The 25,058-nt window shown below is 51.0% G+C and overlaps 3 protein-coding genes across 11 annotated transcripts in view; 1 reads left to right on the forward strand and 2 right to left on the reverse strand.

Annotated features, from left to right (window-relative positions):
- Positions 1 to 4,958: 4,958 nt before the first annotated feature.
- On the forward strand, positions 4,959 to 7,326 carry EVA1B (eva-1 homolog B). Of its 2 annotated transcripts, none has more exons than XM_015466568.3 (3): positions 4,959 to 5,116; positions 6,194 to 6,291; positions 6,608 to 7,326. In XM_015466568.3, the coding sequence occupies exons 2-3, from the start codon at positions 6,225 to 6,227 to the stop codon at positions 7,045 to 7,047; spliced, it is 507 nt and encodes a 168-aa protein (XP_015322054.1). In that variant the 5' UTR covers positions 4,959 to 5,116; positions 6,194 to 6,224; the 3' UTR covers positions 7,048 to 7,326.
- Positions 7,327 to 8,082: 756 nt separating this feature from the next.
- On the reverse strand, positions 8,083 to 21,919 carry SH3D21 (SH3 domain containing 21). Of its 3 annotated transcripts, NM_001162534.1 has the most exon segments (16): positions 8,083 to 8,254; positions 8,333 to 8,396; positions 8,485 to 9,398; positions 9,579 to 9,655; positions 9,776 to 9,828; positions 9,916 to 10,009; positions 19,643 to 19,685; positions 19,849 to 19,935; positions 20,048 to 20,148; positions 20,298 to 20,343; positions 20,433 to 20,488; positions 20,662 to 20,752; positions 20,991 to 21,109; positions 21,365 to 21,431; positions 21,523 to 21,680; positions 21,850 to 21,919. In NM_001162534.1, coding segments are annotated over 16 exon segments (2,031 nt in total). In that variant the 5' UTR covers positions 21,854 to 21,919; the 3' UTR covers positions 8,083 to 8,197.
- A 1,026-nt stretch (positions 21,920 to 22,945) lies between these two features.
- THRAP3 (thyroid hormone receptor associated protein 3) overlaps positions 22,946 to 25,058 on the reverse strand; it is a 72,518-nt gene continuing 70,405 nt past the window's right edge. For all 6 annotated transcript variants that reach the window (NM_001205565.1, XM_059882440.1, XM_005204662.5 and 3 more), the window contains one exon: positions 22,946 to 24,509. In NM_001205565.1, coding sequence (NP_001192494.1) covers positions 24,288 to 24,509 — 222 coding nt within the window. In that variant the 3' untranslated portion in view covers positions 22,946 to 24,287. The remainder of the gene's footprint in view (positions 24,510 to 25,058) is intronic.

The following is a 25,058-nucleotide window of genomic DNA, read 5'->3' on the forward strand; positions in this document are numbered from 1 at the left end:
TTCTCAGATCCCCCTTTACCAGTATTTTGTGTGTGAGCCCTGAAAGCAAAGCCAGGAGGAAAGTACCAGAAAGGCAGGTGTGATCAACAGCCTCCTATGCGCCTGAGGGGTCAACCAAGAACCGAGATGTCCCCACCCGTGTTAGTGACTGCCTGGTCCCCAGTGTCCTTGGGGAGAGCAGCTTCAGAGAAAAGCCAGCGAGGAGCTGTGCCTGGCCATGTCCACCGGGTCTTCCCTCACCCCTTCCCCTCTTTATTTCCCATCATTGTGCTTGTCACAGCCTGTTATTACAAGATATGTGTGGTTAGTGATGATATCTGTCCCCCCCACTGAAATGTTGAGCTCCATGAGGGGTGGGAGGATTTCCACGTGTCCATGTTGGGGTGGGGAATTGGGGGCTGGTTATCACAATGATGGGGGTAGGGGGTGGGGGGGTGAGAGGGTGCTGCTGGCATTTAGGGGGCTGGGGCCAGGGACTCCAGACAACCCCAGAAGGCAGGCAGATTCTAATCCTGCTCAACACGAGTGAAAAAATGTGTTTATAATTACCAGAGCCAAGAATCTTAACACCATTTTATACATAAACACAGAGGACTTGTGTATCCATAATATACACTAAATTTTCTGGGAAGGCAACTACTGTGTAAAGTGGAAGAAATGTGTACTTTTTGTTCAGAACTTTACCAAGAGTTCACCACCATTTCAGACACTGACACAGTATCTCAGGTCTGCACCTTCAGCTGACACCTTCCTGGCAATTAATCAGTTCACAAATACACAACATTACCCTTTATTTCTTTTATATATATTACAGGACAAAAATTTATGTATATCTGTAAACTATATCATCTATATTAATTTAATTATATAATTTAATTATATATTAATTTTTATTTGATTATATATTGATTTTAATTAGAGGTGGGTATATTAGCCATAAATTTCATTTCCAGAGCACAAAAGAAGCAATCGAAAGTATCATGGGGACTTCCCCGGTGATCCAGTTGTTAAGAATCCACCTTCCAATGCAGGGGACGCTGGTTCGATTCCCGGTCGGGAAACTAAGATCCCCCATGCTGTGGTGCAACTGAGCCCACATGCCATGGAGCCCACATGCTTGACTAGAGAGAAGCCCCCTACACTGCAACAATGGATCCCATGTGCTACAACTAAGGCCTGATGCAGCCAAAATAATAAAAAAGAAAATATCAAGAAAAGGCAGCTTTGGGTGTGACAGATGTGGAGAACCACGGCCTAGGACTGCCCTGTGGAAGACTGGTAGGGAACACGGACCTGAAGCTCAAATCCAGGCCCTGTTAATTTCCATTCCTGTGACTGCACACAGGACACTTGACCTCTGTGAGCCTCACTTTCCTTCTCTGTAAAATGGGAGTCACATATGTATACTTACGGCTGATTCACTTTGCTATTAGTTTCACAGCAAGAAACTAACACAATACTGAACTGTAAAGTAACTATACTCCAATAAAAACGAATTTTAAAAATGGAGGTCACACTACAAACCACAGGGTTAGTGAGAGGATTTGAAGGGTTGAGACAATCACAGTGCTTAGCAGGGCGCCAGATACCTAAAAGACACTCAACATCCCTAACCGTGATGACTCACATCCCAGACCCGCACAGTCCCTCTTCCCAGCAGCTGTCCCAGGTGCTGAGGAGGCATTCAGAGGGCTAGACAGGTCTTAGGAGGCCTTAAGTGAGTCCCCTTCTTCCCTCCACCCGAGAGCTAGGTAGCCCTTGAAGCCCCAGTGGGGTGAGGCCCTGGTGTCAGGAGCAGAGCAGCCAGGCTTGTCCCTACCTGGGCCCCTGGGGAAGGGGGCAGAGTCAGGCTTTGCCTTGGGCCCTGAATATGCCAGGCTTCCCAAGGGCCCTCCCAGAGGCTCTGAACCTCTCAGCCTTCTGACCACCCCTTCAGTTCAGTTGCTCAGTCGTGTCCAACTCTTTGCGACCCCATGAGCTGCAACACACCAGGCCTCGCTGTCCAATACCAACTCCTGGAGCTTGCTCCAGCTCATGTCCATCGAGTCAGTGATGCCATCCAACCATCTCATCCTCTCTCGTCCCCTTCTCCCACTTTCAATCTTTCCCAGCATCAGGGTCTTTTCAAATGAGTCAGTTCTGCACATCAGGTGGCCAAAGTACTGGAGCTTCAGCTTCAGAATCAGTCCTTCCAATGAATATTCAGGACTGATTTCCTTCAGGATGGACTGGTTGGATCTCCTTGCAGTCCAAGGGGCTCTCAAGAGTCTTCTCCAACACCACAGTTCAAAAGCATCAGTTCTTCAGCGCTCAGCTTTGTTTATAGTCCAACTCTAATATCCATGCATGACTACTAGAAAAACCATAACTTTGAATAGACGGATTTTTGTTGGCAAAGTAGTGACCACCCCTTAATACCTGTCTTTCCTGTGCTTCATCTTAGGAACACTCTGTGCCTCCCAAGGTGGCAAATGTTTAGTCTCACAGGCAGACAGGACAGAAAGGCAGCTATCAAGCAGGCAGGTGGGCAGGCAGCAGGTCAGCCATAGGCTGACAGACAGGGAGGAAATCAGCAGGTGCAGAAGTGGGATGCAAGCCAGGCAGGCAGGTGACAGATATGCAGAGATCCTAGCCAGCATGACCGGAAAGCAGGTGCCTGGGCAGACCTACAGACAGGTTGGCGGGTGGGCAGAGGCAGGCGGAAAAGCAGATAGGCAGGGGGCCAGGAGGGCAGGGGGATGGTGTCAGGGGACCACATGGGCCAAAGGCTTCAGGCACCTCTCCCAGGGCCTTGAGGGGCAGCCCCCAGCTTCTCTGAACCCTCCGGGCAAGCCCGCCACTTCTCCCACCTGGCCTGGCTTGGCCACATGCCGCCCCCCAACCCCCTGGAGAAGGCAGCCCTCTGGGTACCTCTCATTGAGGGACCAGCCACCATCTCAACTCCCACCCACTCTGCTCCAACATGGCCACCTGCTTCGCCAGGGCTGAGTCACACCTGACCCACTCACACAAGTCACACACCAACCCAAACACAGACACACCTTCGTCCGTAGGTAGCGATACCCAGAGATCTCCATAGCACAGATGCGAGTCAACAGCTTAATACAAACATATCCAACATCTCACAGCCCCTACTCAGGCATGCACACAGACCCACATGGAGCACAGGTGTGTGCCATACAAACCGACGCACACTCGGGTTTGGTCATACCCACACACCCGCCACACACCGATACTCCCACGGACAGCAGGCATTGAAATGTCAGTGCAACCCAAGGAAACCCACAGCCAGGGGTTGGGTTCTGGCCTCACATTTGCCCTCGCAGCCCAGTTTAACACGGTTGATCACACCCTCAGGGTCTTCCTCCCCTCTCACGGACTGCCATCTCCTGCAGGAGACCTGAAATGCAGTATCCAGAGCTCTCTCCTCTCCTGTCCCCTGGGCGACCTCAGCCACTCCCAGAGTGTTCAATCCATCCTGTGTATTGAGGACTCTCAAACACACCCAGGCCGACCAGACTCCTCCGGGCCGCGCCTGTGTGTCTGATGGCTCCACCCAGATACTTATGGACCTCTCAAGTCAACCACCTGAAATGGAACTTGAATTCCCTACATCATGCTCCCCAGCCTGAGCTTTCCTCAGGTGCTCGGGCCCAATCCAAGCAGCAGTCCTCCATTCCTGCTTCCCGCAGTGCAGAGAGCCTGCCACCACTCCCATCAGCGTCTGAGCCTGGCTCACCTCCACCAGCGCCCCTGGTCCCAGCCCTCAGCCACTGCTGGCCTGGCTGGCTGCCAGCCAGCACGCGGCTCCCCCTCTTTCCATTCTTGCCCTGCAGCCCCTCTCCTACCCGGAGCTCCCCCGCTCACCCCCGGGACCTCTCCGAAGTGCGTCACGGAACCATGACACTCTCTGATGGAAACTAGGAAACATCACACTTGCAATAACATCCAAGCGCCTCCTCAGGCCTGCCAGCCCCTTCACAATCACCCCCTCACCCTCCCTTGTGACCCCAGGAGCCAGGTGAGGCCAGACACCCCTACCTCGGGGGCCCTCAGCCTTTTTCCTGCCCGACACCCTCCTGCAGACCTCAGCTCAGCTGCCCCTTCTTCAGGATTCAAGCCTCTCCCCATGTCATGTGCGAGAGCTGCCCCAGGTGTTCTTCACCCCACCGCCCCACTCCATCGCCCTCTGAGCACTCAGCAGCACCCACGACCATCTTCCCTGCGTATTGTCTGTCTCTCCGCCTTAGTGGCAGCTCCACGAGAGCCAAGATTTGCGTCCTTGCTGTTTACTGCTGAAGCCCATTACTAGGAAGCGCTAAGCAGACCAATTAGCGTTTGTTGACCAGCGGCTGAATGGACTGATACACAGACATACTCAACCCCACAAAAGTGCTCAGGCAGATACAACACGAAAATAGACACAGATATACAAACATAGGCAGACATACCTCCACACACACTCATAGAACAGACTAAACAGTCACAGAGACACCAAAAGCCCCTCTCCCCTCCCCCATGGTAGTCATCCTAGTTCTTTTCCCAACCAGATCTGCCCTCTGCTTGAACCCAGACTCAGGACTGGGAGCGGGGGTCTCCAGCCTGGACAGAAAGGGGGGTCACTGGCCCCAAGGCCTCAGGCTGTGCCTTCAGCTATGTCTGCAATTTCCTCTCCCCCCTTCCTTCCCTCCTCCTCTCTAAGGCTCCTGCCAAGAAGGCCTCCCCCTCACCCCAGGCCCAGCACAGGAAGGGGGGCCTGAAAGGGGGGGCCTGGGAGTCTGGGCAGGAAGAAGACCTGGCCGCATGCTGATCACACACATGTTGCAGGCACGAGCCCCGAGCCTGGGTGGAAATGCATGCACATGCACCAGCAGGTTTAGCCCAGAGCCAAACACACCTCTGCCCTGTGCTCTGGTGGCAGAAGGGCACAGGGGCCAGCAGAAGCCCTGGGCTGGGCTCTGCAAGGCTGGCCTGGGTCTGGCTTGATGCCATAGTCCAACATTCATTAATCCTGCACGACCAGAGCTGGGCCAGCTGGACACACTCGTGGAGGGGGCTCTGAGAAGAGGGGTGGAGAGCCCGGGCCCTGGACATTGTGGCAGAGCGTCTGGGAGAGGTCTGGCATCTGAACTGGGGAAAGGGGCAGTCTCCCCTGGGTGAGGGGGCCTCCGGGGAGGAAGAGCAAGGTTTAGGGAAGGGGTTAAGAGCCCGGGGTCAGAGAACTGTGGGTTCAAATCCTGACCATGGGGGTAAAGCTATTTAGTCTCTCCATGACTCATCTGACTTATCCAGGATAATGGTCCCCACGCTATAGGGTTAGGATTAAATGAAAAAAAAAATATTGTAAAGGATTTAGCCTATTGCCTGGCACCTCGGCAGAACCCCATCCTCATTATTGTTATTAGCAGCCTGGGGGCGGGTCCCTGCAACCCGCCTCCCCAGCGGTTTCCTGTGGGGGAGCAGACGGCCCCTCAGGCCGCCCCCCTCACTTCACCCTCCTCTCCCCTTCCTCTCCCGGCCCTTTTCCTCCCCGCCTCCCCCGCCCCGCCCCGCCCCGCCGCGTCCCGTCCCTCCTCTTTCCTCGGAGGAAACTTTCCGCCGGCCGATCCATCAGCCCGAGTCCGGCCCGCGCTGCTGCGGCCTGGGAGCCGAGCCGGGAGGACAGGCGGGCGGGCGGCCGGGACCGGACGGGGCGGGAGCGGCCGGGCCCCGGGTGTCTGCGGCCGCTGGACGCGCCGGGGCCGGGCAGCAGGGAAGCGGGGCGTTGACGGTGAGTGAGCCCCGGCCTCCGGGCCGGGGGATCCCCACGGGGCGGGCGGAATGGAAGAGGGAGGCGGCTTCCCTTCCCGGAGCCCGCCCAGGGAGTGGGAAGGCGCCCGCGTCTCCCTCCTCCATCGCGCTTCTCGGACGGCAAAAGCAGGCTTCTTTTGGGGACCCCACTAGGAGGCGGAGCCTCCTGCGGCTCACTCCCCGGTCCCTTAGGTTGTTGGGGCGCCCGCGCCCGAGGAAGGACAACCCCCCCACCCCCACCCCCAGCCAGGGCCCAAGTCTGCAAGGAAGTTAGGAAGCCGCTCTCTCCTGGGTGGAACCTGGCTGGGGCTGCCCTTCCAGGGAGCGGAGCTGCCCCGAGGAGGAATCGGGGACACGGTCGGCTCTAGAGAGGGCGAAGGATCTGACCTTACTGACCTCGCAGGCTGACAGGGGAGCTGCGCCCCCAGAGAAGCATGGATGCCCCTCGAAGGGACATGGAGTTGCTCAGCAACAGCCTGGCGGCCTACGCGCACATCCGCGGTGAGGGCAGACCCCGAGACACGGACCCCTCCCCGCCCCATCAGGCCCCCCTCCACCCCATCCTTCCCGCCACTGACTATACCCTACCCCCACCCACCGCCCCCCCCCGCCCCCCCCGCTCCCCGCGCTTAGCCAGTTACTTACTCCCACCCACCGCCATCCTCACTCCCCCCGACTGCCCAATGACGGCTACTAAGGTCCTTCAAATAGGGGGTGCTGTCTTTGCCCCCCCCAACTTAGAACCTGGAGTCTTTTCGAGATGGAATGACCCCCGCGCATCAGGCCCCCTCCATGACTTCTGCCCTCTGACCCCCAGCTAACCCTGAGAGCTTTGGCCTCTACTTCGTGCTGGGCGTCTGCTTTGGGCTGCTCCTCACCCTGTGCCTGCTAGTCATCAGCATCTCCTGTGCACCCCGCCCGCGGCCCCGCGGCCCCGCCCCGCGCCGGGACCTCCGCAGCAGCACCCTGGAGGCCGAGGATGACGAGGAGGAGGACGACGACGAGGAGGACACGGTGACGCGGCTGGGCCCCGACGACACGCTGCCGGGCCCCGAGCTGTCCACGGAGCCCGACGGGCCCCTGAGCGTCAATGTCTTCACTTCCGCGGAGGAGCTGGAGCGGGCACAGCGGCTGGAGGAACGGGAACGGATTCTTCGAGAGATCTGGCGCACCGGACAGCCGGACCTGCTGGGCACTGGCACGCTGGGGCCCAGCCCCACGGGCACGGGCACCCTGGGCCGCATGCACTATTACTGACCGGCCCCACTCGCGCTGCAAGGTGCTCAGCATCCAGGACATGCGTAGGGGCTCGGAGCTGCCCCAGGACCTTTGGACTGCCCCTGCCCACGGTGCTATGGAGGGCCCGCCCCCACGGCTCCCCTGGTGCTATCGGGCCTGGATTCTGGCCCTCTGGGACACACCCTTCCCTTGTCCAGCCAGAACGCCCTGGGGGTAGGGTAGGACGCTGGGTCCTCATCCCCTCTCTGGGGGACGGTTAAGAGGTGACGTGACCAATGAAAGCTGCATTCTCAGTGACTTAGTCTCCCTCTGTTACCTTTGCTTCTAATAACCCCCAGGCTCTTGCCATGTCGGGGGCCCTAGGGTTGAGATCCCTCTACCAGGCTGCCCACCTCCTTCCATGCAACTCACACCTCGGCACACATGCTTGCATTCAGTTCACACATGGCAAAAACACACGCCTGCTGCACCCACAGACACACGCACACAAATCAACCGCATTCCTTAAACTGCATTCCTTACCGGGAAACGCCTGGGTACAGGTCGCCCCTGTCTCTACACACACACATGCATACAAGGCCTCGGGACCCTGACCTTGACGCTAAGGCGCTATTACCCCCAGTGTAACCAAGTGTGCCTGAGCTGGACCGTGGAGTGCGTGTCCGTCGCTGCATTCCTATGAGTCCCTCTGAAAGGGCAGTGAGACCAATTGGGAGGGGTCTGGGCTGGAGAGCAGGCCGGCCCGGCCCCTCCCCTGGCGCACAGCTGGATTCCGGAATCCGGCCCGCGGGCAGATCCCCGAACCCTCCAGGGCCCCTACTGCCTGCCATTTCTCCAGCGTTGGGGGGAGCTGGCGTCCGTAGGAGACACCCTCCCCCGGCCATCCGGTGGATAAAAATAGCCGTGCGCAGGCCTTGGGAACGGTAATGGGAGCCACATGTTGGCCAGATGTGCCCGCGAGCTACTGCCAGGAATGCGGACTGCAGAGAACGCGAGCGCGAGCGCCCGCCCCGCCGCGCAGGCCCCGCCCCGCACGGACCAGGGAGGCGTGGCGCGCGTACTCTGCAGAGTTTACTTTCCGGCGTTTTCCGAAGACGTGTGCAAGGACGTGGGTGGCCAGAGCCTGACTTAGCTCCAGGTCCCGCCGCAGTCCCTCCCGGGCCCACCCTCAATGCGTCTGCGTCTGCGCGTGAATGGAGCCCCGGTCCCTCTGCTTCATCTGAACCTAGTGGAGAGAGGGCGTCAGGGGAGGGCCAGCCGCCCACCCCCGCCCCGCCCCGCCTGGGACCCGCACCCCACCCACCTCCAGCAGTAGGCGCTTCTCCTTCTCGCTCTTCAGCTCCTCCCAGATGTCAGTTAGCTTCTTTCTGCGGACATGGGAGACCCAGGGGAAGGGGTGGGCCGGGCAAGCCTAGAGCCCGCACCCCTCGCCTCCCCGCACCTCTCCCCACTTACTCCAGCTGCACCCCCATCTGCTCCAGCGACTTCCTTAAAGCCTCCACCTGGTCCTTTATCCTCAACATGTCGTCTCCGTCACTTCTGCGGTCTGTGAGATTTGGCGGGGCCGAGGAGCGCAGGGTGGGGGGCGTTTGGAACTCCGCACTCTTCTGAGCAGGGGTTACCTCTTTGGAGGGCACCCCTTCTTTGGGAGACTCCTCCTCTTTGGGGGCAGCCTCAGCCTTTGCTGGTGCCTCCTCCAGGAGGGTCGTCGCCTCTTCCTGAGGGTGGGCCTTCTCAAGGGCAGGCGCGGACCCTGACTTGGGGTTGGACTCGGACTGGAGAGGGGAGCTGGCCCTCCTCTCCAGGGGCTGTTTCACCATGCCGAGGAGGGGCTCCTCTGGCATGTGCACCTCCTCTTGGGATTGAGCCTCACTGGCCTCAAGAGACCTGGCGTTTGGCGGGGCGTCTTCCTCCGGAGAGAAGTCATGGGACTGAGTGTTGGCTCCCACAGGCTCCGGGGTCAAGACCTTTCCTAGGGTGGGGGCCTCATCCCCCGGAGCGGCCTTTGGACCAGCGGCCTCTTCTTCAAGTAGGACTTCTGGGACCTGGGCCTCATGCACAGAAAGGACCCTGTCTGGACTGGGGGCCTTGTCCTCCAGGGTTGGGGTCTCCTCTAGGGTAGGGACCTTCTCTGGAGTTAGGGTTTCCTCTGGAGTGAGGATCTTTTCTGAAGGTGGGGTCTTCTCTGGGTTAGGGGACTTATCTGGAGACAGAGTCTTCTCTGGACTAGGGGTCTTATCTGGAGGTGGGGTCTTCTCTGGTTTGGGGGCCCTATCCAGAACTGGTGTCTTCTCTGGGCTGGAGGTCTTGTTCAGAACTGGGGTTTTATTCACACGAGGGCCCTTTGTAAGGCGGCTCTGCTTTTCATCCTGTAGTGATGCGGGTGCAGACTCAGCCAAGGGATGGGTACCTTGATGGTCTGAGTCTGGTTCCCCTCAGCCTGGGATCCTTCACCCTCACAGGCCACACCCCTGGGAACCAGCCTCCATCTAGGATCCCCGTTCTCCCAGGTCTAGGATCCCTGCTCTCCCAGGTCTCGTGCCTCTCACCTGACTGGCTGCAGGGCGTTGCTGGGAAGCCTGCATCTTAGATCGCTTTCTGCCAGGCTGGAAACTGCTGTTGGAGCCTGTGAGAGCAGACTCTCAGGAATCCAGGCCTACTTAGACCCCAAGCCGCTCCCCATCTCTGTCCCCTTAGCACAACCACCCCAGGGCTCACCCCACTTCAGGGAGGCAGTGAGACTTACTGGAGTTTCGAGAGGGGCGCTTCTGACTGTCTTCGCTGGGTGTCCAAGATGGCCTGAAACACATCCCCATCAGACCCGGGGCTGGGGGCAGGGAGCAGTATTTCTTTCGTATCCTCCTTCCCCCATACCCCGCTCCTTACTTGGTTTTGCTGGGCTCAGTGGGAGCTGTCACCAGCTTCTTGGCTGTAGGGAGGACTGTTTTGGGCACCATCTTTTTGGGTTCCTTAATAGGAGCTAGGAGGGCAGAGGGACATTTGTTCACTCACTCATTGCTTTCATCTAAGAGTCACTGACCCTGTCCTGTGCTGTGCAGGGACTAGTAACAGGAGATGAATCATATTTGACCGGCTGCTGGGAGCTCTGGGGACACTGACCACCCAGGAACACCCCAAAGAGTTGTCAGGGAGGCTTTGTGGGGAGACGGCTCCAAATCCCACCGATTTTTAATCCATGCTTTTCTACAACTTGTACTCAGCTTAGTGCCCACAGCTGGTTCAGACTCTTCTGCTTCCTGGACACGGCAACAGCCACTCCGCTTCCAGTCCACACTCCCTCCTCTGTCTTCTCTATCATGTCTACTCCCTAGGAGACTTCATCCAGTCTTATGAGTCTAATTATCATCAATAAGCCAACAACTGCCAGATTTTCAGCTCTAGTCCCTTCCTCTTCCCTGGACTCCAGACTCATACCCGATCGGCCTCGCAGTATTTCCACTTAGCATCACACACTTAGCAGAGCTAACCTCTGGCTTCTCAACCTCCTTGCCCTCGGAATCTGGCCCTTTCCCAGTGTCCCCCATCTCACCCACTCGCCCACTCACTCAGATGACAAAGTGAGGCGTCCCCCTCGACACCTTTATTCCTTTTTGCTGCACGCACAAACCATCAGTAAGTCCTGTCTGTTCTAAACACACCCTGAATCCAGCCACACATCCTCACCTCCATGACTATGCTCTCTAGATCAAGTCACACCATCTTCACGAGAACTACTGCAGCAGCCTCCAACCTGGGCACGGGCTGCACCCACCCTGCCTACGGTGTGCTTGCCCCACAGCAGCCAGAGAGGGCCCGCGTTCTACTGGAGAAACCGACACAAACAAAAGCAGTAAACTGTGGGGACTTCCCTGGTGGTCCAGTGCTTAAGAATCCCCCTTGCAATGCAGGGGACACAGGTTCGATCCCTGGTCGAGGAACTAAGATCCCACATGCTGCGGAGCAACTAAACCCGCGTGCCACAACTACTGAGCCTGCGCTCTAGAGCCCGTGTGCTGCAACGAAAGATCTCACATGACAAAAGGAAGATCTCACATCCCACAACTAAGACCAGATACAGCCAAACAAATCAATATTTAAAAAAAAAATAAACTATGTAGTGCGTTAGATAGTTATTGGGCTTCCCAGGAGGCATTAATGGTAAAGAACCCACCTGCCAATGCAGATGAAAGAAACGCAGGTTTGATCCCTGGGTCTGAAAGATCCCCTGGAGGAGGGCTCCAGTATCCTTGCTTGGAGAAGCCCATGGACAGAGGAGCCTGGTGGGCTATAGCCCATAAGGCTGCAAAGAGTTGGACACAACTGAAGCAACTTAGCACGCATGCCAGAGATTTATTAGTTGTACTGAGGAAGAATAAGTAGGGGGGGCGTGTATAATTTTAAATAGGGCGATCAGGGAAGGCCACACGGAGAAGTCAGCATCTGAAGGCAGTCGCACAAGTGACATTCACCTCCACATCTACAGAAACAGCCACCCAGGCACATGCATGCATGCTGAAGCTGACTTACACACATGGTATCACACCCAGATACAAACAGAATCCCCCAATAATGGGTCGCAGTGGGCGAGAGCATGGCTCCTACAGCCAGACAGCAGGTTTGGAATTCCTGCTCTATTACTTGCCAGATGGGTGGGAACCTGGCCGGTAACTTAACCTTTCTGTGCCCTGTGTCCTCACCCATAAAACATGGATAACAAGAATACCCATCTGGTAGGGTTCTGTGAGGTCTGAGTGACAACCTGTGAGGTGCTTAGTGGCTGGCATACAGTCAAATGCTCAGGAAATGTTAACCGACTCCAGCTTCTTGTAGTGTGGCCGGTTAGGTGTTCTGTGGGACCCTCCCACTAGACAGCAATTATATCCTGCTTTTGGATACAATTTTAAGGCACCACTGGACATAAGAGAGGTAGGAGAAATCCACAAGAAAGGGAGGAACTGGGGCCAGAAAGGAAGTGAGAGAGCAGGCCTACTTTGTGGCTACAGAGCCTGGGAACTGTGAGGAGCAGGTGGCCCGGGTATTGCTCCCTTGGCTCATCATAGGCCCACAGCCCGGTAGCCACAGAGCAGCGAGAACCTAGCACCACCTTCTTCCGGAGGACTGCAGTAGTCGCTGCTGGTTGGTGCCCTCTGGCTACTGGCAGGAGTAAAAGCAAGTCCTCTCTGCAAGTTTTTTCCCTACATGCCAGACTCCCACAGATTGGGATCGTATACAAAGATCCTAAAACACACGAGATGGCAGACCACTGAGAGCAGGAGTCAGCAGACGCAACACACAGCAGATACTGGAAGTGTCAGGAAGGGAACACAGCGCAGTCATGCATAATATATCTGAAGAAATAAAGGGCGAGCATGCAAGAAAAGGACCATTAGGCATAAACAAGCAGATTTTTGGGGGAGAGAAAAAAAGAGTTCTGAACTACTAGAGATGAAAAATAGCATTTGTGAAATAAAATGCAGTGTATAGGTTCAACAGCGGATCAAACCTAGATAAAAACTAGAGAGAGAATTAGTAACTAGAAGTAGAATGACACAAGGAGTGAAGATTTGAAAACGATGTTAAAAGGAATGAGTTAGTATTTGTGAAATAAAATGCAATGTATAGGTTAAACAGCAGATTAAACCTAGATAAAAGCTAGAGAGAGAATTAGTAAACCAGAAGTAGAATGAGACAAGGAGTGAAAATTTGAAAGCAGTGTTAAAAGGAATGGGTAACAGAAGCAGGGTTTGACTATGGCTGAGTGAGGTAGATGGTAGATAAACCCTCTCCCCACACAGCAACTATAAAGCTGGATTAAAAGTGATAAACCACCATTTCAGCACTGGGATACTGACCAAAGGTGTAAAATAATCTGAGAAGTATTTGTGCCTCATGGTGTTCTTGCCTGCTCCCTTCCTTCCCCCAGTCCATGCTGCCTTGGTCCACGCGGCCGTTCTACAGGGTGGGACAGAGAAAGGTCAGCAGCTTCACTGCCATGGTTGAAGAGCACTCAATCAATACGGTGTGCAACTTCGGATTTGGCATTGGTTTCACTGCTATGACACCCAAAGTGCAGCAACCAAAGAAAAAATGGGTAGTGTGACTTCAAAAAAATTTTAAACTTTTGTGCATCAAAGAACACCATCAAGAAAGTGAAAAGCCAACCCAAAGAACGGGGGGAAATACTTGCAAATCATACATCATCAGGGACTTTTACCTAGAAAATATAAAGAACTCCCACAATTCAATAGTAAAAAGCCAACCCAACTAAAAATTGGGCAAAGGACCATTTCTTCAAAATAAGGTATACATGTAGCCAATAAACAGGAAAAGATACTCCACATCATTAGCTTTCAGAGAAATGCAAAGCAAGACCACAATGAAATAGCATTTCACATCCACTAGGATAGTTACAATCAAAAGACAGATAATAACAAGTGTTGGTATGAATGTGGAGAAACTGGAGCCCTCATACACTACTAGCGGGAATATAAAATGGTAGTCACTTTGGAAAACAGCCTGCCAGTTCTTCTCAAAGTTAAAAATAGATCGTGTGTGTGTGTGTGTGTGTGTGTTAGTTGCTCAGTTGTGTCCAACTCTTTGTGACTCCATGGACTGTAGCTGACCAGGCTCCTCTGTCCATGGAATTCTCCAGGCAAGAATACTGGAGTAGGTTGCCATTCCCTTCTCCAGGGGATCTTCCCCTGGAAGAATTTCTTTCACTGGTATATACCCAAGAGAAATGGAAGCATATCCACAGAAAATATTGTACACAAAAGTTCATAGCCCGGACTTCCCTGGTGGCACAGCGGATGAGAATCCATCTGCCAGTACAGGGTCCCAGGTTTGATCCTTGATCAGGGAACTAGATCCCACATGCTGCAACTAAAATATCCTGTGTGCCACAACTAAGACCTTGGGAAGCCAAAAAAATAAATAATTTTTAAAAAAGAATTATTAGGCAATAAAAAGGAATGAACTACATACATACTACAAAATGGATGAAACTTGAAAATATTATTCTAGGTGAAAGAAGCCCATTAGAAAGACCATATATGATATGATATCATGTATATGAAATGGAGGCAGATCTATCAAGACAAAGATTAGTGGTTGTCTTGGGATGGGGAGGGGAGAATGGGGAAACTGATGGGATAATGGCTAAACAGTATAGCCGGTGGAACCTCCCTTGTGGTCCAAGGGTTAAGACTCTGCACACCCAATGCAGGCAGCCTGGGTTTGATCCCTGGTCATGGAAGGAGATCCCACATGCCACAATTAAGAGCTGTGGGTGCAACTAAAGGTCCACATGCCGTAACAAAGATCGAAGATCCTGCATCCCACACCAAGGCCCGACACAGCCAAATATATATATAACTTTTAAAGTACAGTGGGTGATGTTGCACAACTATGACTATACCAAACACCACTGAATTGCACACTTGAAGGAGTGAACTGTACGTGAGTTTATCTTAGTAAAGCTGTTCACCCACGTTCCCCCCAAAAGATGACAGGCTAGATTTGGCCCATAAACCACAATTTGCTAACTCCTGACCTAAACACCCCAATTTAAAGGCAGAGAATGTCAGACTGAATTAAAAAAACAAGATCCAACTACATACTGTGGACAACAGATTTAAAGACACAAACAGGTTGACAATAAAAGATTGGAGAAAGATATATCACACGAATAGTAACCATAATAGTACCAAAATGTTAATATCAGACAGAACAAGCTTTGAGACAAGAAAAATTACTGAAGACAAAGAGGGAGAGTTATAATGATAAGCAGGTGAATACATCAGGAAGAGATAATAATTACAAATGTATATGTGCCTAAAAACAAATCCTCAAATATATATAAAACAAAACACTTACAGAATTGAAAGGAGAAATAATTAAAAAACAATAGTTGGAGGTTTTGTTCAGGAGAAAGGTTAAGACTTTGAATTCAGACTTGTAAAGTTAAATACATCTGGTAAATTTCAAGAGCAATCACTAAAATAATAAATATAAAGTGCAAATTTCAGAAAAATGAAAAAAGTGAAACATGAAAAAAATAAAAGAATCATTGAAAAATATTTTAAAATAATTATGATTAATATAGTCTAAACTCGTCAATATATCACCAAACAAAAAGAATCGCAAACTGAGTTAAAAAACAAAGGTAATTTCTAGAGATCTTTTGCAAAACAATGTGCATATAGTTAACACTACTGTACACTTAAAAATGGTTAGAATTTTTTTTTTAAGTATTTGAATATTGTAACAGGAGACTGAATAAGAATATAGTAACAGGAGACTGAATAAGAATATACTAACAAGAGATTGAATAAGAAAAGAGAAAGGAAAAAATAAACACTATTAGAAATGAAGAAAAGATGTAACTACAGATACAGATGAGATTAAAAAGACTATAAGAGAATATTATGAAAAACATCATATAAATGATTAGAAAATATTGATTAAATGGATAATTTGAACATATAACTCACTAGAACCGACTCAAGAAATTTCACGAGATTTTTGGTCAACCATGGTTACCCAGGAAGCAGGAAACAGAAGGCTTCTTGTGTACATCTCCTAAGGTGTGAAGTTTCTTCTCCCTCTGAGATCCAAAGCAAAGTCCTCTAAAGAACAGTTGTAAAGGGGTCTTTGTAGATGTAAGAAAGTTATGAGGAGGTCATACTAGGTTAGGGTGGACCCTAACCCAGTGACTGGTATCCTTATTAGCAGAGGGAAATTTGGACAGAGACACACAGGGCAGAAGACCTTATGAAGACCGAGACAGAGAACAGAGCGATGCATCTACAAGCCACAGACCGCCGGAAGCTAAGAAGAAGCAAGGAAAGATTCTTCCCTCAGACCCTTCACAGAGAACACCACCATGTCAACATCCTGATTGTGGGTTTCCAACTTCTGAAAATGTGAGCTATTTCTGTTCCTTTAAGCCAGAAAGTGGGGAAGGGAAGAAAAAAAGAATTTGAGCCAGAAGGCAGACTTGCTTATAACTATAAAAAAACTGAAGTAGTTTAAAATTTTCTCATAACAGAAGAGAACAGGACCAGATGAATCTACAAGCAAATTTTATCAGCTTTCAGAGAAAGACGATTCCCATCTTATGTAAGATCTGATAGATATTTAAAGATAAGGAAAAAAAAAAAAGTATATTCCTTGGGATTTCCTTTGTGGTCCAGGGATTAAGAATCTGCCTGCTGATGCAGGGGACATGGGTTCAAGTCCTGGCCTGGGAAGATCCCACATGCTGTGGGACAACTAGACCCGTGTGCCACAGCTACTGAGCCTGAGCTCTGCAGCAAGAAAAGCCACTGCAATGAGAAGCCCGTACACCACATCTGGAGAGTAACCCTTGCTCGCCACAACTAGAGAAAACCCACACACAGCAACAAAGGGCCCATGTGCTGCAATGAAGACCCAGTGCAGCCAAAAATAAACAAATAATTGGTTTAAAAAAGTATATTCTTTAACTCATTCAGGGGCCAGTATAGTATTGATAATCAGATGAAGACAGTAAAAATAAATGCAAAAATCTGAAGGGGGAAAAAAAAACTGAGGCGGTATCCCAATAGCATATAAAAAAAAATAAACCATGACCAATATGAATTCATCCCTGGAATATAAGGGTGATTTAGTATTAGAAAATCCTACAAATATCTTTACATCGACAAATTAAAGAAGAAAACCCATTTAATCATTTCAAATCATTCACATAAACAATGGAGAATTTGATACCCACTTTTGATAAAAATTCCAAGTAAAAGAAATAGGATCTTCCTTAATCAGACAAAAACACACTTACAAAAGATCTAAGCATCAAATATCATTGTGAAAGGGAAACAGTTTGAAGCATTTCATTTAAAATCAGAAACATAGTAATGATATTCAGTATTACTATTTCTATTCAATACTGTATCACAATCCTAGCCACTAAAGTAAAATAAGAAAATGAAATCTAAAAGGTTGTAAGAAATGAATAGAGCCAAACTGTCATTACTCACAGATCAAATTGACTGTCTTCATAGAAAAGTATTGAGGATTTACAGATTCAACATATTTCTACAGCCCAGGAATAAACGGGATATCTAATTTTCAAAAAAACACAATAAAACTCACATGCAGAAATAATATATAGTGCCAGAACAAGTGATAGTCTATATGGAAAAACGTATAATTGGATCACTCACTAAAATCAATGCTACATAGATAAAGGCACTTAACAATGAAAAGCAACCCTTTACAAGTTTTAAAGAAAATATAAATGACTGTCTTTCTGAACTTCAGGCATGAAGGGATTTCTTAAACAAGAAAAACACCTACTAATCATTAAAGATAAGATTGATATATGTGCATTGAAATTACTCCTAGCAACCTAAATGTCCATTTACAGAGGAATGGATAAGAAGATGTGGTATATATACACAATGGAATATTACTCGGCCATAAAGAAGAACAAAATAATGCTATTTGCAGCGACATGGATGGACCTAGAGATTGTCGTGCTAAGTGAAGACAGAGAAAGACAAATACCATATGTCATTCATATGATTGACCATAAAATTAAATTAAAACTAAAAATTAGATCATATGAGGAATCTAACTTTTAAAAATGATATATAGATAAATAAGCTATAAGGATTTATTATTGAATAGCTGTAAGGATTTATTGGGCTTCCCTGAAAGCTCAGTTGGTAAAGAATCCACCTGCAATGCAGGAGACCCCAGTTCGATTCTTGGGTCCAGAAAATCCGCTGGAGAAGGGATAGGCTGCACACTCCAATATTCTTGGGCTCCCCTCGTGGCTCAGCTGGTAAAGAATCTATCTGCAATGTGGGAGACGTGGGTTCGGTCCCTGGGTTGGGAAGATCCCCTGGAGAAGGAAAAGGCTACCCACTACAGTATTTTGGCCTAGAGAATTCCACGAACTGTATAGTGCATGGGGTCGCAAAGAGTCGGACACGACTGAGCGACTTTCACTTCAAGGATTTATTATTATTGTAAAATATAGCCAATATTTTACAATAACTTTAAATGGAGTAAAAGAGGTAAAAATTTTGAATCACTATGTTGTATACCGGAAACTAATATAATATTGTAAATCACCTTACTTCAAAAAAGCTTTTTTAATTTACAACTCCTATTCATTAAAAAAAAAAGAAAAGCCATAAACTGAAACTATCTATAACATGTACATCCCATAATCAGAATATATAAAGAACTCAACAGCTATCACTAACCAGGGAAATACAAATGAAGTCCACAATGAGATGCTGTTTTGTGCCAGATTCACAAAAATAATGAAATCTGATAATAGCAACCGTTTAAGAGGGTTTGGATCAGTATGCTCTCATACACCAGGGGTGGAGTGAAGTGTACAAGTCCTTTGGAAACCAATGTGACTTTACCTCATAAAAGTTGACTATTCACATACCCTACTATCTAGGAGCACCACTCCATATGTAGAGAAACATTATGCCTGCACACTGGGAGCCAGTGTTTATGGCAGCACCGTTTATAAGAGTGAAAACTAAAAACAGTGAAAACGTCCAACCAGGAATAGACCAGATACACAAACTGCGGTAATTCCTGCAAGGAATAGTAAACAACACGGAAAAACAAATGAACTACAGGGACTTCCCTAGTGGTCCCTAGTGGCTAAGACTCCGTGCTCCCAAAGCAGGGGGCCGAGGTTCGATCCTTGGTCAGGCAACTGGATCCCACCTGCCGCAACTAAGAGTTCGCACGCGGGATCTAAAAGATCCTGCATGCCACAGTGAAGACTGAAGATCCCGAGTGCCTCACAAAGACCTGGAGCAGCCAGATAAATATTTAAAAAGAAAAGAAAAATAAATAAACTGCATCTACACACAACATGGATGTGAGTTTTAGAAACATAATATTGACTAGAAACAAGAAAACCATAAACGTATGATACCATTTTTATACAACTCAAAACAAAACTATATTAAATGATACCTTGTTTAGGCACATAACATAAGTGAATACACCTAAAAACTCCAGGGAATTACTAAAAATTCAGGATAGTGGTTACTGGTTACCTCTGATGTGGGGAGAGGAGCAGAAGGGAAAGAGGAATACACAAACCACCGGCAATTCTAGTTCTTGGGTTTGGGTGACCGACCAGGGGTGTTCGTTGTTAAGTTTTAAAACACATACGTTACGTATATGTTTGGATTGTGTGCATTACATTAAAACATAAAGACACATCCCACAGATACACTGACACATAAACATAGCTATTCTCTGACTCACTTGATAGATACCTGAACACAAAGTCTCAAAGACCCATATATACCGATCCATACATTTCCTCACAAAATGAAACAAACGTAAACACGATCCTTGATGAGAATGATAGCCACATGCTCAGGACAGAGGAAGAGGAACGTAGTAACACACACGAAGTGACACAGTCCTAACACTGACCCACCACACATTCCTACCAGGCCTTTAACCCATGGGGGTACCTCCTGAGGGTGTGCACTGGACCACTGGGAAGCTATGGGTGTCTGTGAGCACCTGGACTGGTGGGCCTCCTAGAGATCACTCCCCAGTCCCAGGCTTCCCGGGCACCCACCTGATTCCTGAGATACCACTTTCCGTGGGACCAGCTTCTTGATCTACGCAGAAAAAAGTGTCAGAATCGGAAGAGGAGCCCTCACACTTCTAGGTCCACCCTCGCTTGTGGGTGGCCCTCCAGCTGTGTCCAGCGAGTGCCACCACCCTCAACTTTGTCCAGAGTGGCCTGCCCCTTGACACCAGGGTGCCTGGCTCCGTACTCACTGGGGGAGGTGGGAGCACAAAGTTATCTGGGAAAAGTCCTCTTCTGCCTTGAGACTCTCCTTCCCACCAGCCCTTATCCTCTGTGACCTGGGAGAGCAAGAGGTCGTGGGGAAATGAGCCAGACCCCCAAGCTCCTCCCCTCCCTAAGCCCACCCTCTCAACATCCCCCGTCCCCGTGCCCTCCCTGTGCCTTGCACACCTTCCTCAGCACTTTCACCTCATCGCCCCTCCGAAGCGCCAACTCGTCTGGGGCCTCAGGACGGTAGTCAAACAGGACCCTGTAGGTCTCGGGGTAGGAGACTGAGGGGAGTTCAGTTCACTGAAGCCAAATCCCCTCCCCAAACAAGTCATAGGCTCCCTCCTCCATCAGCCTACCTGGGCACCCCCTCCCGCAAGTCACAGGGGTTTGGGGAAGAGGATTTTGAGGGGCCCTTTGGCGGGGTGCTCACCTGTCTGCAGGTAGTCTGGAGGGCTGTCATAGGTCAGGCTGCTCAGCTAGTGGGGGCAGGGCAAGGACCAAGCTGAGCCTCGAGCCCCCTAAGAGGAACTCACCAACAACTCTTTGCCCACTCCACCCACTTTACCTTGGGAGGCCGCTGGGGGCCAAGGATGACTGAAGGGATGTCTGGATTGCCAAGGCCTGGTGGGGGATAGTGAGGTTAGGGAGGGTGCTAATGCAGTTGAGGTCATGGGAGAGGTCAAAGGGGTCATAGGGCAAGATGTGCAGATCACAGGTTCAGGCCACTGGGGCAGGTCACTGAAGACTGTAGTCTGGTCACAGGGGTTCACGGGGTCACAGGGTCCAGGTCTCACTTGGGGGCCCACTGTCCAGCAACTCCACAAAGTTGGATGGGAAGGCTCCCAGCTGCCCGTTCTTCTTCCCCAGCCACCAGCCGTCCTCAATCTGGGAAGGGGGGAGGACGCAGGGGCATCTGGTTCTGCCCCAAGGGTCTCCCTAGCAGTCTTAAACCCTGATTCACCCCGATTCTGCCTGATGACCCCTCTCCTCCCTTGCTCCCTCACTTTCCCATTTCTGTGCCCCTCATCAATTTCATCACCCACAACCTCACAGCCCCCATGTCTCCTCACTCAGAGATTCCATTGTCTCCCCTCAAACCCCTCTCATCACCTCATCCCCTCACCTCCTTTATCACTTCCACAATCTCCCCAGCTTGCAACTGCAGCTCGTCCGCCTGCTCCGGGGTGTAGTTGAAGTTTGCTTTGCACCATCTTCGGGGGCCCAGAAATTTGACTGAGCGACCTGGTGTCGGTCGAGAGTGAAGCAGCTTGAGTCTCACGCTCCAGTCCGCGGAGCTGGGGGAGGGGCAGGACGCGCTCGCACCCTTCGTTGGTCCAGGCCCCACCCCAGGGCGGAGCATTGTACTCGAGAACCAATCACGGATCGCGCCGTGGCCTCGCAGCCCCGCCCAGAACCTCGCCCTTCGAGGCAAGTTGGGGACAACCTGGGTGCTGAGGCTCCGAGCGCGCGCGCGCGTCCACGTGCCCCAGCGCTCACCTCGGCGGCGCGCACAGCGCGGTCTCGGCGCGGCCTCCCCAGAGCAGCGGAGGGTCTCCGGGATCTCCTGCGAAAGAGCGCACCGAGAGAGGGGCTCTCAGCTCCCTGGGGAGCGCGCAGAGAACCGCCGCCTGACCTCCGGCTCGGCTCTACCTCACCTGCACCAGGGACTCCGGGAAGAGGCCACAACGGCCCCCCAGCTCTCCACGCATCCAGCCCCGTGCGGGCGTCTTGCACACCTGCCGGATCACGTCACCAGGCGCCAGGCTCAGCTCGTCCTCCTTCTGCGCACGATATCCGGCCAGGACCAGCACCTCTGCGGGAGGAGGATGGCGCGGGCACACGGTTCAGAAGAGCCCAGTAGGGGCTGACTGGCCCTGGCGCGAGTCCCGGACCCAGTGTGGACAGCGGGAGAGCGGAGTAGTGGTGTAGGCTTTTAATGCTATTTCCAGGCAGAAGAGCCACCCCAAACCCTCTGCACATACCCATGGCTTCCAGGGCTCCTTCCGGAGCCGAACAGGGTGGATGGTGCGGTAGCGTTAGCAGCCGAGTACTGGGGCCAGGTAGGGTGGGACTAGCCGCGAGATTGTGAAGCCAAGGAGGCGGAGACGCAAGCCCATAGGTTGGGCTCTGGTGCAGGGAGTGGGTGTAGGAGGGGGCGGCCCGGATCGGCAGGCTCGGCCCCAACTATGGGTGAGGACTCCAGGACCTCTGGCCAGTGCTGGGGTCACTGCTGCCCGACAAGCTATCTGCCCAGCTACCTCCCCTCCGTATCCCAGCCTTGGCCGAGTCTCCCACTCGCCACTGGCACACAGCCGTCCCTGGCTTACCCTCTCCTGATTCTTAGCTGCATGGGAGTCGAGACAGCATACCAGGGTGGGGCCCCCAGCAGGCAGCAACCGCTCTTAGTCGGGTCCTGGATGGGTGGAGTGGCTGGTTGCTCAGTGTGCACAAAGTTATTGCTGCTTTCCCTGGAAGGTGTATTCATCCCTGTAGTCCCTTCAAGGAGGAAGAGCTTAAAAACCCTTTCTTCAGGCCACTGGGGCCTAGCTTGGTTTCAGCAAACACCTCGGGATTCTCCTCAGGGGAAGACAGGAAGGCAACTTTGGGAGCTTTCAAGACTCGTGCTTTCCTACAGCCAAGGCCAGAGCTGGCAAAGGTTAGTGCCAGTCCCAGGTGGGCCGGGCTGCTGATCATCTTCCTGCTTAGTGGTGAACACACAGAAGGCCAAGCCTGTCATCCACACCCCTTGACCCCTGCCCCACTGCTTTGGAAGCCAAAGTCCTTGCTTACAATGACACTAGAGTGGAAAAATCTGGTTCTCCTAGGGTGTCTAAGGAACAGGATATGAAGCAAAATCACTGGAATGGGAATGAGGAGTTATTACTCAACACAGATTAGCTGAGGCTCCTCCCAGAACCATCTTGTGTGCAGTTGGAGGCGATGGGGCTGCAACAGTCTGGGCCCAGCCCCCCAGACATTTCATCTTTCTGGTTCCCTGAGGCTGCTATGGGGGGCATCTACCACTTGCCCTCCACCACACCCACCCACACCCATTCAGGGTGACAATGACCAGAGCCATTTACATCTGCCACTTCATTTATTTTTTTTATTTGCAGGAGGAGTTGAAACAAATTTTAAGGGTATTTTCATTTTTTCCCCCCCTAAACATGAATCATTCAAGTAAAACCAACTTAACTATAGAAATGTAGCAAAGTAAGGGGAAAGTAGCATCAACAACCCAGGAGGCAAAGGCTGGGGGGAAGGTGGGTGCAGTCCGCATATAACATATGCATAAATGCCATGTGATTCACCTGCTCAGGACCGCCTCCCCAGAAGGCAAGCACAAGGACCCATTTTAAGAGGATGTTTTCCCCCCAGACATCGGAGAATGTTTCAACTTAAAGCTTAAGGTTTAAAAAAAAAAAAGGAAAAAGAAAAAAACACAAAACAAAAAACCCCCACAAACCACCCAGCCATAACCACCTTCCTTAATCGATCATAGGAGTTTCTTTTCATTTTATAAAAAGATTAATAAAAAATATTGAAAAAATTATTTTCTCATCTTATATTTGTAAAGATAATAGAAGTCAGAAGTTTCTTAGAAAACAGACCAGAAACTGCCATCCAGTTTCCACCCCTGTTGCTGAGAGGATCAGCAGGACTAGAAAGTTTGGGATACTGGAGCTGCTGGTGGAGAAGGGGAAGCCCAGCCCACAAGAAATCAGAAAATATTGGGGGGAGGGGAGGTGCGCACATGGGGTGTGGTTAGGAGCAACACCACATGATACATGGCTGCGCAGAAAGGGGAACACAAGGTGGTCAGAAAGGCCTTGAACTCCTCCTCGACATACAAAACCAAGTTTAACAAAGACCCACGCAGTTTGGTCCCAAACTGAGGTGAACACATCAATATTTATTCACATGCTTTGTTTTCTCTTAAGAATCAAAAGTTGCCCAAATTAAATCTTTCTGCTAATGTTACTATATATGCCTAAAAAAGAGGGGGCTTTTAAAATAAGGATAAAGAGACTGAAAATCAAATTAGTCCTCAGCTCCAAATGTAATGAAATGAAGAATAAAACTGTTGGTTTCTAACAGGGAACAAACCAAAATCCAAGTTATATCGCTCTGCCCTCCCTACCCCAGCCCCCACCCCACACACCAACAATAAATGAGAAACATGTAGCTAAAGCCCAACATGGTGTGTTCTGCTCAAGAGCTGGGCCTGACCCCAGGCCAGCTGCCTCTGTCTGGTGGAACGCCAGGATGCTCTTCGGCAGTTGTAGGATATTTTGCATGGCTGGTGGGGGGTATGGGTGGGATTTTCAGAATCTTCTCGAGGCTCCTCTGTTTAGCTCCTCACCAGCCGTCTTCCCGGCGCCTCTCTCCCTCGGGCAGGGGCTCCCAGCAAGAGTGGCCACTACTCAGTTGTCGGCTGTAAATTGTCCTTCTCTTCTCGGTTCTCTGTCCCACTCTCATCGTCTTCAATCTCCCCTTCCTCCCCACTGAACTTGTCGTGGGCCCACTTGGGGCTGGTGCTGGATTTCCGGAACATGAACCGGCCTCGACCGCGAGGGAAGGCTCCTCGGCCCCGGCCCCGGCTCACCCACTTCTCACTGCCTTCGCCTTCACGGTCATCATGCTTAAAAGAAAAGGAAAACTGTCATCAATGCCAGGGTAAACAAGAGCAGCCTCTCCTCTGCACCTACCCAAATGTGACTTTCCCAAACGAAACTCTGTCCTGTTCTCCTCCCTGTCCCCACTCGAAAAATGCTACTGATTCAGATCTAAGAGAATATTCAGTTCGGTTCCTTGAATTCTAAGGCAGCCGTGTAGGCATTGTAATGATGATGATGATAAAATCTTCAAAGACCTTTTCCTACATTATCTCATTTAATCCTCACAGCTACCCTACCCTATCATTATCAACCCTCCACTATGCAGATGAGAAAACAGCCAGGGGAACTTTAAGTAACTCCATATTATTTAGAACACACTCTCTCAAGGAGGGGGTGGGGGGTGTAAGCCAATCACCCCCCAAACATGAAACTATTTCTGATCTGAGTTGTCCGTAAGCTAAGAGAGGAAGCAACACAGAACACACACACAGCTGGGAGTCTTATTTATCCAGCTCTCCCCAAGCCTCCCCTCAGCCAACAACAGGCAGTGAGACCAAGGGCAGATGGCTCAC

Source organism: Bos taurus, chromosome 3 (genome assembly GCF_002263795.3).
Source record: "Bos taurus isolate L1 Dominette 01449 registration number 42190680 breed Hereford chromosome 3, ARS-UCD2.0, whole genome shotgun sequence".
Lineage (NCBI taxonomy): Eukaryota > Metazoa > Chordata > Mammalia > Artiodactyla > Bovidae > Bos > Bos taurus.